The sequence below is a fragment of the Temnothorax curvispinosus genome, unplaced genomic scaffold (genome assembly GCF_003070985.1).
Source record: "Temnothorax curvispinosus isolate PA1 unplaced genomic scaffold, ASM307098v1 QBEX01010774.1, whole genome shotgun sequence".
In the NCBI taxonomy this organism is placed as follows: Eukaryota; Metazoa; Arthropoda; class Insecta; order Hymenoptera; family Formicidae; genus Temnothorax; species Temnothorax curvispinosus.
In genome coordinates, this window is record NW_020220554.1 from 112658 (window position 1) to 126084 (window position 13427).

General features: G+C 38.1%; 1 protein-coding gene across 1 annotated transcript in view; it reads right to left on the minus strand.

The window, feature by feature from the left end:
* LOC112460735 (venom dipeptidyl peptidase 4-like) overlaps positions 1–13134 on the minus strand; it is a gene marked incomplete at its 5' end in the record, with an annotated part of 120594 nt that extends 107460 nt beyond the window's left edge. The window contains 2 exons of the mRNA XM_025025553.1: positions 8604–8678; positions 13030–13134. Coding sequence (XP_024881321.1) covers positions 8604–8678; positions 13030–13134 — 180 coding nt within the window. The remainder of the gene's footprint in view (positions 1–8603; positions 8679–13029) is intronic.
* Between the last annotated feature and the right edge of the window lie 293 nt (positions 13135–13427).

Sequence of the window (13427 nt, forward strand, 5' to 3'; positions counted from 1 at the left end):
AATTCGTTCGTAATATACATTGTATAGATTCTTGTAACGGCTGATGCCGCACGGCCCGATCACGTAAGTAGCGTGTGTGTATTGTCAAACAGGTGGGAATAAATCGCCGAACCGCGGTATCCGAGACCGCGGCGAATGTTCAATGTCGCTCTAACAACCGCCGAATAAATATATCGATCGCTCTGAGTCGCCCGGTTATTAACGGTTTTACTTATCGTATCTTATTGCATTATATATTATAAAATTGAACGTGGAGTGTATATCCTAGAAATGTTCGTAATCCGAAGCGCATAAACAATATGAACGATCATTTATAAGTTGACAAGTGCCCGACGTCTGAGGTACGCGCGACCGGTGTGCGCATCGCCCTCAATCTGTATTCCTATCCAGAATAAATTATTGTTACCAGCATTTTTGCATTTGTACATTCAATGGTACAACATATATGGTCATATAACTGCATTGTTATCGAATTACATTAAAACGATTTTAATTAATTCTGCCATAATTTTATCTCTCATTTGTATTTATTTTGTACACGGTACACGAAATTTTATATCCGCGCTTGCCAGATGCGATTTTATACAACTGTATTACAGAGGTAAACCGCTTCAATAACATATTTACTTCGTGATAAATGCTTCAATTGCTCCCGATTCGGCGAGAGACCTGTTCTTTTTAAAGAAGTACTTGCAACTCTTGTGTGTTGCGCGACGAATTTTTCATGCTCCCGACCGCGACGCGAAACGGCTTAATAAGCCTGTCTTGAACTCTTGAATGAATCTTTAGTAGCCAGTGAAGAGTTTTGCCAAAGGTCTTGCCTTTCGCATCACGAGAAGTGCACGTGAATTATGAATTTCTTTGAGAACAGGAATTTCCTCTGTCGAGCGAAGTATCAAAGCCCCGAGGCATATAATGGACACTTTAGTCCAGATATGCAGAGTATCTAAACTCTATCAAACGAAGGATATATATCTGCACTCTGGATATAGGTAATGCACGTACATAATATATACGCGATATATTAATCGTGCGCTCCCTGCCCCTGCTCCTTCTTGTTCAAAACTAAAGTTACATAAACCGATTTTAATAACAAACTAACGCTATAACTAAAAAAGAAAAATTTACGTTTATAAAGTAATAACGTCGTCATGAAAATTGAAATACTCCGTCAAAGATACCTCAGCTTTTGTATATAAAAATGAATAGTGTACACGCAGTGAAGAAATGAAACGGGATTCTCTGGGAATAACAATTTTCGTCTTAATTAGTCCTAGTGAGATTAAAACAAATCTAGGAAGAAATTAAGGAACACAATCGAGGAGGATATACCGAGGTTGGGACGCCAATGGACATGACTTAATATCGCAAGAATGCGACAATGCGCTCGATCGGACGCGCCGGAATTACAGCACACTAACGTCGTCGGTAACTATGTCTAAGTATCGCCGGCATAAATTCTGAATTAGCCAGAAAGCGCGGTATAAATCCCGGATTAGAGCCGGAGCAAGTAGTCGAGGAACTTCGGAGGAGACTTCGTCGAGGCGAACGAGAGTTGGCGGAAGAAAAATTCGATCGCGGAGAGAGAGAGAGAAAGAGAGAGAGAGAGAGAGAGAGAGAGAGAGAGAGAGAGAGAGAGAGAGAGAGAGAGAGACCGCGTTCCTTGGGCGTCGGCCAAGAGCGTCGCGACGTTGAAATTTGAGTAATTCATAATTCTAATCGTTCGACGTAGTAGACGGGATATTTTTCTTAATGTTGAATTGAGAAGAATTCAACGTTGTTAAACGTTGTCGTTTAGGAACAGATATATGAGGGAGCACACACACACACACACACACACACACACATATTCTGAGAGCATATTAAATTATATTAAATTAAAGTAAATTATTGAGAGCATATTAAATTTTATTATATTAAATTATCTATCTTTTTTCAATTCGTAATTCTTTCATTGCTTAAAGCAAAATTCTATTTTAAAAGTAAGTATCTTGCAAATGTTAATGCTTGTGATACAAATTTACCAATATATGGTATTTTAATCACTCGCGATATATGTATAAAACGTATTCATTTTTTATTTTGGTAAATGTACCGTCAGAAATAACAAACAGATTACAATTGGAGCAGTCTCACGATCGCGAGGATAAACTCATATCTATCTGGAAATGTATTTGTCTCTCTGGAAATGAAACACTATACAGCTCCTATTCCCGTTAATGTTATGTTTGATGTTATCGATGGACTTATCCGTTATGAAAGAAATCTCAAGCACGTTGGAAAACGCGCTGCAGAAAATAAAAAAGAATGTTGTCCGTCTCTTAGTTGTTGATTTGTTGGTACTTTTCCATCTATTTTTCAGGGGTACATATACAAGAGTACGAAAGAGTTGCAAAACGCAAAACAAAGAAAAATGGATGATAAAAAGAGAACTCTCGGGGAGTAAGCTCAATGAGAGCTTACTCTTCTCGGAAATGCAGGCGGAGGAAAGTATATTATTCCGCGTTTTGTGTTACATAATAACCATATTATTATGCTTTAAAAACTTGTATTAATTAAACAAAAAAAAATTATAAAATAGTCATAAAAATGTAATTTTATATAATAATTATATATACGAATATTATACAATACAAAGATTAAATAAAGAAATCATCAAATAAGTTTATGACAAATACGTAAAATACTAAAAGTCTGCTTTAAAAATATAGAATCAGTCTAACATGCTATCAGATGTTATCCCTATTGTAGATATTAATTTAATTTTAATATTGGAAAAAAAAATATATTATATCTATGTATATATACATATATATATATATGTATGTAAAAAATTATATAACTTATCCTCTGCTCTCCAATAAATTTATACTTTTTCTTCATATTATCATTGTTTGTATAAAAATATCAAAGAAAATAGCACGTATATAATTAACGGTGTTAAATGCAACCATTATTTTTATTGCAAATAATTCCTCACTTTCAAAAAAATTCCTACCAATATGTTTTTGTCAGAAAGGACGAAACAGAAAAAATGTTTTTCGTACTAACGATTATTATCCTGTTGAAACACTAATGATGCAAAAAGCGCGCACGTAATATATATACAAGCTGTAATATATGCTCTCTGGTACTCAACTAAGGGTTGCCCTAATGGTACAAGAAACATCAAGCTGTTTTCGTAATATTCCTTTTGCGTCATCGACGGTTGGGGGACTATGTAAGGTTCTTTATGCGGTCGTATATGAAGTTCGCAGATGCACCTGGTATCGTTATCTTAAAGATAAAGTGTCATAACATATTCTTTCACGTCGCGAATATCCTTTTCAGAATATTTTCCGCGCGATAAAGGAAATAACAAGAAGAAATGTCGCAATCCTTGTACGAGCTTTTCATTAAAAAATACTTATTTTTTAACAAAAGAAATACATTATTTCTGCATTTACAGAGTGCGTTTTATGTTGGGGAAAAAAAGAAGTTACTGTAGCTTTTTCCCTTTATATAGTTTTAAAATAATAAAGCTCATTTTGTAATCTTTGCCGAAATTAAAGTTAGAAAAAATTAATTTCGACTAATTATGTTAAACTTGTAATTAACATTTTACTTAATTAAACATTATTAATAAATAAAACTTACAGTTTTTGCGATACAACATGCGTCGCAGGAGTTCCTTTCGCCAACGTGATATAAGATAATCCCACCGTATCCCCCTATTTTGCGTGCGGATCGAATATTGAACAATCGAAACAGCATATTCCGCGCACATGGGACGCGCGATCGAGGAGAATCATCTGAGGCTATCGCTGATAATCCCCTCTCGATCATGGACGGTATAAATCCGGCAGATTCGGCAGAAACGTCGTTTAATTAATGGTCAATACACCGTGGACCGTGGTGGGATTATGGCCGCTGGCGTTTGACGTTATGAAGTTGACGCAAGAGACGTAGAGACATGCGGGATCGGCCTGGATGTCGGCGGTGGTATATCGGTGGTATCGGCGTACGATAATGGTGCGTGCGCGCGGTTTTAAAAAAATTAATTGGATACGTTGGTGGAGCATGAAATGTGGAGTGGCGCGGTCGACGGCGGATATAATTTCCTCTCTCTAATTTAAAAGGATCCACATTTAATTTCGCACAGACAGTAACCAATTGCGATATACTTTTAACCAGTGGCCGAGCCGAAGAGGGATAGTGGTAAAAGGGACTGTGGCGCCAATCAACGTCGAAAATAAATTGTTCCTAATATATCATCGGCACGTACGGCCGCTACGGTAAAACCAACTAATTTATTTATTTGAATGCTTCTTGACAATCATTTTAAATTAAAAAAAATATCTTTAAAAACGTATCAAAAGCAATTATATTCTGAAACTTGTACCTTAGAATTCCTGCTCTATATTAACCATAAAATTTTACAAGAATTGTTTTATGTAGATAATAAAAATTATACCGAGTGCATTTTGTATAAAAGTCCATTCAAGTTATTCGAGCTTGCGAATTTTAAGGATAAAAGAAAGTTTGTAAACGTTAATACGGTTGCATTCTTTTATTTTAACAAAGAGACGAAAAAGCGAGCGAACCAGGGTAACCTTATATCTGCGTTACTTGAGACTACGTGCCGTGGTTTCCCTAAAATAATACGCTACATCCGCCTGCATGTAAGGTGTAATGCGTCTAATTTATAAAAATGGAGTCGACAGAAGATCGCGGGGGAAACTCTGCGACATTAATAGTGCATAATTTCACGAGGTATTAGAGATATAGCCTGTGCGCCAGATGCCGCTCTCCTAATATCCGGAATGGCGGCGCTGCGCTGGAGAAAAATTCATAAAATGAAAATTTTTAACGAAGAAAGATATCGGTAGACGAAAAACTTAATTACTTCAAATTAAAAAAATCGCAATTGTGCCCGCTTTTCGTCCTCTATTTAGATACCGCGGCAAGTTTAATTTTAATCGATATACGGGCCGCGGCGGCTATATATATTTCCAAGTATATTTCCACATTTCGAATTTCATTGGGAATTTTGTATGAGAGACAGTTTACATAATTACGCAAAGAGTATCCAATTTAATTAGTTCACACGTATCAATCATCGTAATATCGCTAAATTTGATAAATTTCAATAAACCAAAATTGCTCAATTATTATAAATTTATTACTCAGTTGTCATAAATTATTATGAAATTATCGTCCGTTAAAACGCGATAAACAATTATGTATTTTGTTTTTTAAATTCGCTTCGGTGATAAAATACGTACCGTGCGCCGAGAGAGAGAGAGAGAGAGAGAGAGAGAGAGAGAGAGAGAGAGAGAGAGAGAGAGAGAGAGATCGTGTGATTAACAGTGTGGATAGATGCGTTAATTTCTGACCTAAATTTTCCTTCAATATCTCTTATCTTCAAAATATAAAACACATAATGTCCATTTCTACCAATGCAGATTAATTTTAATATCAGTTTACTTACTTTTCATATCTTTCTACTTCTAAGAATTAGAAAAAGAAAGTTAAAAAGTAAGTTAAACCGCGAGATTAAAATAAATCTGCATTGGTAGAAATGGACGTAACTTGTATTTCATGTAATTATATATTCACTCTGTGAAAATAATTAGGTACCAGTGATTTGCGACATTTTCTTCTCCATTTTACCTCTCTATCAAGTTAATAGCCATGAAAGGTCTCATCCTAATTCACCGTACACGTGTCTAATCCGCCAGGCTCCGGCAACACCGAGAGGTGGATCGGTAACAGGGTAAACCGGGCGATTTCTCGGGGGGCGATTACCGCCAACTCGCGCTCGCACTAGCGAATAGGCGCGTAGCAGTCCCTCTTAGGAGATCCAGATGGTCCGTCCGGGACATAATTCAGGATTTCGCGTGCGCCGGTAACAGCGGCTGCCGTGGACCGTTGGCGTAGGATGCACGGAGATCTGAGCGAGGCTACGTACACGCATACGCGTGCACGTCGCGCGTCGGCGCATACAAAGGAGCGGATGAAAGGACCAGCGCGGCACGGCGAGGGCGAAAGGGAGATATGGTAGCTAGGTAATGTATGCAATTGGACCGGCGTGTATGGCAGACGGTTGTTGGCCGGTTATGGGCGGTGGTGTTCAGGGCGCAGCGGTGGTTCCCGTGGTCCGAGCGGAGAAACGACGGGAGGACAAGGAATATAGAGAAACATATGGATCATTGCGTACAATCGTAGAATCCCGCGTGACGCGGTTGCGTCGGATACTATACGGTGTTTAGTTTACGATAATACTTGCGCCGCGGTTTAAACGTCCGTCTCTATTTCTTTTTCTTGGTGCGTCGAATTAACTTGGCCGCGCCGCGTTGAACGCGCGGTCGAAACAACGCTAATCCAACGCGCGGTGGAGTTAGCCGGGCGAGTGGACGAAAATTAAAATGTGCACATTTCGCCCGCGGATAACGTTGCTTACGCGTGAATTTTAGTTTGTATTTCAGTGCTCTCTCCCCATTTTTTATACGTTGATCGCGACGTTATTGCAGCAGCCGAGAGACGTACACGGTTAATATAACGTTTAAAGCAACGTTTTAAAAAGAGGCTCGTAAGTAAAAGATTTCGAGCTATTTTACGTACCGAGGAAGAAGAACGAGTAGAGATTAACGTTATTTGTCATAAAAAAGCGAGATTGTGTTCTCTATAAAATAAATTCCCTGCGCATTTTAATCACATAACCGCGATTCTCGCGCGAAACACGCAGATTTTAAACATGCGACCTGAATACCAAAGTAAATTGCTAGGTCACTGTGGGACGCATAGATTTTAAGGCAAATCCCTGAAAAACGGATAATAAATTCTACGCAACCGTCGGTGACAACAAATTAGCAGCTTAGTCTCCGGGAAAGCAACGCAGACACGCGATGCAGACCGTTTTAATGTCATAGGATTAACATAACGTATATTATAAACTTTATCAGAGAGGTATTTGGCAGAGTTTTTAAATCTACTGCGACGAGAATACTGATCGTAAGTTTGCTGATATTCTGTAATAAAGATATAAATTCTCCATTTTTTTTCAAAATAATTATTACGTATTCAAATGTGTACGCAACATTGAAAGATAAGAAAGATTTTACTTAAGCGTTGCAAGTGGAATATATGTTTGTATGTTTGTTCCTTTAATGCTCGAAACGAATTCTGCGTACTGTCGGATTAAACAAACTTCGCACTACTTTGACTACAGCGCGGTAGTCTGCCCTTAATTCATTCGAAATTCAGCTTATCCGAATGCATCCGTTCGGAATGTGGACGCACGGTTTCCAGAGATCTCGGCTCCAGGTCCTTATAATTACTAGTCTTTGGAAGTTTAAGCGGTAGTTCCCTACCGACGTACCAGTCAGACCACCTGACGAACGCGCGCGGTTCGCCGAGTGACGAAGAACGGAGGAGGGGGAGAAACGAGAAAGGGAGAACGAAATATTTATCGCAGTCATTCCGTTCGGCAATACGATTAACTTCCGGATAGTCTACCTTGCTCCCGTGATTGTCTCACTATGTGGTTATATATTCGCGCTCTTGAAAACTATTCGCGTTTATAACATAAAAAAGAGGTTGGATTATTCTTGCACAGCATAAATCAACTCATATTTTTAAATTTTATATTTTACAGAATACACTGTTAAATTCGCAGTGTCAAATTATACTCAATTTGAGTCATTGTTGATCGTTCCTATAGGTTGCCACTGCTCCTACTGCTCCTATTCAATATGTTGTTAATTTAATTGAATGCTGTTTTGTGTTGAAATAATAATTTTGGCACATATGATATAGTTACACAAATAACAAAAAGTTTATTTAACTCAATTAAGGTATTGGTTTAAATTTTATCTTTTAATATTTAACAGCTAGTGTACGCTTTAGATTTGGATCATTATGAAATTAGCATTGACATTCGAGTTCTTAATTATAATGCAATAATATATATTATATATTATTTTTAATCAGAATATTAGGCCATTATTATCTGAATATCTACTCTTTAATATTTCTCATTCAAATGCGTAAAACTGTCAACTTTAAGTGACTTATTTCTTAACAGTAGGTTAAGTGGCGCGTAAGAAATTTTCGGAATACAGTTTCGAAATGTCGAAAGAAAGGAAGTAATCGCGGACAATGTGAATTTCAGGCACTTGTTGAACCGAGAGATCAATTAACTTGCAATTTACTTGCAAAGGGAGAGTCGTTATTACTACGAAAAAGCGCTCCTTCGTTAACGTTAATATTAAAGTTCACAGTCTATCGTTGAGAGTTTATTACCCTGGGCATCAGACATGCAAAGTCAGACATTGCCTATTCGTAAGATTGAGTTGGGGACAATTACATTGCGCTGCTGTAATCCTCATTTGCATGCATATGTTTTCGAGAAAAGCCGCGTCGTCAGAGCATAGTAATTATCACGCCATCAAAGATTTGCAGTAATTTTAATTAAGTAATATTTCATGATTAATTAACGTCCGTTTTTATCGTGCAACATTTCTTTTCACGTTGGCATTTAACGTAACGATAATAAACGCGCGCGCGTGCGCGCGCTTTCCATTATTTTTTACTTCATCAAAAATTTTTAAAGCATTACTTACCTTCTGGTAATTGAGAGCGAGTAACAAATACTTCCTGTCGGCGGATAAATGGTGGTCGAAGCTCGACAGTAAATCCTGAAAGCGCAAAATATTTTAAATCGTTTATAAACAAATGTCAGATTGCAATATAATTACATAGTTTTATGTTAAAATGCAAAACGCGCAACAAACAAAAATAGTAAAAGCACAGTGGACATAGGAATAAGTATAATGTTATTAGATGATTCAACAGGATTAATTAAAATTTAAAAAAATATAAATCGTTTGTTATAAACAAAGCTATAATTAGATTCAAAGGCCAAGGATGAGCATGTATATTTGGGTGTTAAGTATTAACTTATTCAATACCTAGACTAATTAAACATATCTAAACGTTTAAATTAAAAAGAGTTAAGATACATTTACTAGTATCCTGCAAATTACGCGATTTGTGTTTAATGTTAAATTCAGATCGTGCAAACAGATGCAGCCTCGCCTGCCTCGCCGATGTAGTTAAGCATTATAAAGTGAACGCGATCGTCGCTTGTTAAAAGTACAATACAGGAGTTTAGCCGCTATCTTTACAGGCCAACGTCGCGCGATAAAAAGACGGTGCATTAACTAGTTCCAGTAATAAGGAGTATAACGAAACCACGCATGAGTACAAAAGTCTCGCGCGCTCGCGTGTCAGGCCGCGCCGGTAATCGGCGTCGGCGAACGCGAGGTCGCGCTCGCTGCCCGACGCGGACGGCAAATCGCAGACCGAGCTTATCGCTTATTATGCTTGTAAAACGAGTCGTTAGTCGGAATGAAGCCGGAATGGACTGCATGCGAGACGACACGACGCGACGACCGCGCCGCGTCGAAAGTGCATGGCTTTGTGCTGCCGCGACGACCCGGAACGATTTGTCGAAATCGCGACGAGTAAATTACGATCACGTGCGCGACACGGATCGTCGGGGTTGTTGAATAAGCTATACGATGGCCTCTCGACTGATGGGATGACCGTCGTTAAGCGAAGTCGCGCGTTCGAACGAGAGACAATCGTTTCGAGTTGGTCGGTGGACGATCGGACTGGCGATCGTTCCACTTATTGTTAGCGATAGTCTGTCGCAATCATAATACGGTAACTGGCGGCCGACAACTGCAATTATTACTTTAATACGACAAAATTCGTATGATATATGGGTCACGTTTTTATGCGTTTTGGCCCTGCTGTTACTCAGATTAATTTGCATGTATTGTATTGAAATTCGAGCTTTAAGTCTCTAGAATTACTGTATATTCAGAAAATAAGTTAACTGCTCGTGTTCACGTTATATATAAACAGTAAGAAATTTTTTTTTCTATTCAGCTTCTTTTTAATTAATTAAAATTCTGTAATAATTGTTAATATTAAATAATAATATGTTTTCCAGAACATTAAATAAAAGAATGAACACGCTAGAACTGTTGCCCGGTCATTTCATGCCCTTTTCATTTCAATTCAAAACATTATTAATTTAATTTAGAAAAAAATAACAGCATATATCTATACAATAAAAAGAATTTATTTAATAAATTGTTTTGGTTAAACTTTCGTTAAAACCTTTTCAATAAAATATTTTATGTAATAAACTGTTATAATAAACCACTAAAATAAATTCTTATTTTGACTGTTCTAACTAGTATCTTTACTGATTTTTATGTACGTTTTTCAATAAATTTTTGAAAATAAAAAAAAAGAAAATCGGATATAATATTGACGCAGAGACAAAGTGACGCTGACAGTTTTATCATGTTACGTGGTAAAAGTTATTATTCTATTAGCAACTTTCCAAACTAATATTAAAGTATTCTGCTGGGACAGCTTGACACATACCTAATAAACTTGTTACTCTTAAACATGTAAAATTTTTATACGGGACGTGAAATAAAATGCAACTTTATACACTACTACCCAATATTCAGAATTCGTATTTTCTCACTGAAAAAAAGGTCCTTAATGCATGCAAGTAAAATCGTTTTTTCGTTGTTATTTTTTGAACATTGATATCGAAAATAGATATTGAAAAGACGATACAGGAAATATAAACGTACGTTAATATAATTTTTTTTACTTTGACGTAAAAAGCTAATTTCTGTAGTTTGCCTGAGTATTTTTAATATTCTACTTATTGTTAGTAAGAGAAAATTTCTAGATTCTCAAAGGCGGTCTTTGAGCGAGTGCATTGGATAATTGCATCGGTAAATCCCCTATATATATAATTCACTTGGAATGCATTCGCATCGAAGCAGTGAGTAGGCCGAATGCAATTGTCCAAATGTACTCACTCAAAGACTGCCCTCAATATATGTATATATATATACACACACACACACGCGAGTGAAGGTACACGGGTCATAAACTCCCTAATAGCTTTCAGACTAACAAGGAGAACGCCTCGATAAGACTGTTCTCCGTCGACACTGCACGGACTCGGACTGCGTTCGAAACACTCCCGTAAGATTTCGAGCAAAGCAGCAAATGCGGAAGACTTCATTTAACTCAAGAAAGGTAAGAAAGGGCGCAAGTTCGACGGTAAAAATAAAGTTTTGGAGCGTCGCACCGGTTAGCCGTTGCAATTTCTCTTTAGCGCTTCCCCCCTCCCCCTTTCTCGACTTGCTTAATTGAAAGAATCAGCTTACCTCCCCGCGCTTGCTGATTGCGACATCCCCGACGAGAGGGATGAGATTTTATTTTAAGAAATAGGGATCTTGTTCCGCCGCCATTTGTAAAAGTAGAGAAGAACGGATGAAATCAAACAGGTACTCTTTTTGTCAGAAAAAGAAGTATTAAATATAATCGCTACACTTGACAACGTTTTTATTAAGGAGCACTGTTATAATTGTAGTGTTAAATTAGACTCAATTTGAGTCATTTTTAACCATTTCTAAATCACCACTGCTCCTACTCAATATGTCGTTAATTTAACTAAATCAATGAAGTTAAAATAATACTGTTTTGTGTTAAAGTAATATAAATTTCGACACATATGATAGTTTAATGAGTAAGTATTCGACGATTTCTTTGATCTGCCGATATGTCCTTTAATTTTCAAATCGTTAAAAAAATATTTAATAACATTGCCAAAAATTTTCAGTAACAAACATTTTTGGTAAATTGAAGTAATAATATATCAAGAGTGTATGACAAATAGTCTTGCGTAACGATACATTCCGTAAATACGGACTTGGACTTTCCTCCGACGGAGACATCTCACAATGTTAAATTTCGCGGAGATAGGCATCGCATTACAGATGTCGTAATGAATCATTTTCCAACGGTTAGCCGGCTATGGATATCTACCGCGCGTACGAATGAGAATCGTTGACGATAGATTGCACGCGTCAGAACGTGAAAGATAACAAGCAATTACCGTTCCAGGGATCTCTTCGACGGCGCGGCGTGTCGTGGGGGAGTATAACGAGTGGGCGCAATGCAATGCTCGGCGTGTGCGTTACATTACGCCTCTCGTTCCCCTGCACCGCGTCGTGAAATAATATTTCGGCCCCTCTTTCCGATTACGGCCGTTTCGCTGCTTTCGCATTCGATCCGCACGCGCGGCTTCCGCTTTTTCGTATGTCCGTATATATACACGCTCGCTCGCGGCCAGCCCGGCGGACGATTTAATTGATCACGCACGAATATGAATTAGAGGCGGGAAAGAAAACCGGGGGGAGGGAGGTGGAGAGAGGGAGGCGGGAAATAGGGGACACGCATATGTGAGATATGGTGCTTTTGCTTTCGTTGCGCACGGGGTATTTCGGTGATCGTTATCCGCGATTTCGGAAGTGACGCGCGCACCGGGGCGCGCGCGATGGCGAGTCCCCCCGACAATTAATTCGTACCGACTATATAGCGACTATTCATACCGTGATTTCTATTTAATCGCGCGCACGACTATTTAATGCGACAATAATCGCGCATACGTTAACGCGCGCGTATTCGCGAAAATATTTACGCACACTTTCCATGGGACATCGGCTCGTACCCAGAGTACACATTTTACAATAATTAATTATCACCGATAACACAGTGACACATTTCACATTTTACATTATTAATGCTAATGGTATATTGATACGCGTATAATTAACATTGTATATATTGTTTTCTTTGTTTAATTAATGCCGAATTGATATCTGCAGTCTTGTTTACGCTTCAACATTAATTTAATATAAATCTTAATTTAATGCTCTGTGCCGTCACTGCGTTTTACTTGTAACTTATATTAATATTAATATTATTCGTAGAGAAGGGAGAGCAGAAGGAGGAGAAGGGGGCTGTGATAACCCCTGAGTAAAATAACTGATAATTCTGGGATTCTCATTACGGGGTGGAACGAGCGAAGGATTTCATGCAAACTTTCTCGGAGTCCCCCGCGAGAGCTTTTCATACAACGTGCAGAAGTTTAACAAAACTTACAGGATTGCTGGAGTCCAACAGGATCTTGGATGCGGCCGAGCTGACATTGTAGATCAACAAATTGCCTATCTCGTCACGGTAGAGGATCTCGTCTCCTGCAACAAAAAAGGACACACGTTAGCGGGAATTGAATTTTAAATTAATACGTCCGCGCGCGCGACGTAGGTATAATATCCCCTTATCGTACACGTTTCGTTATTTCACAAGCCGCGCTACATTGCACAGCCGCCGCGATTAAATCCATGCACGCATTTAAGCGTCTTTCTTCGCGCGGAATCTCATTTTGTCGTGAATTATAACGAAGTTTTCCCGCGTGCTTTTACGTTTGTTCCAAAGCATCAAAAAATGATCAATTATACTTTCCTAAAGTGCGTTACAAGATTCATCTATTTAAAAAC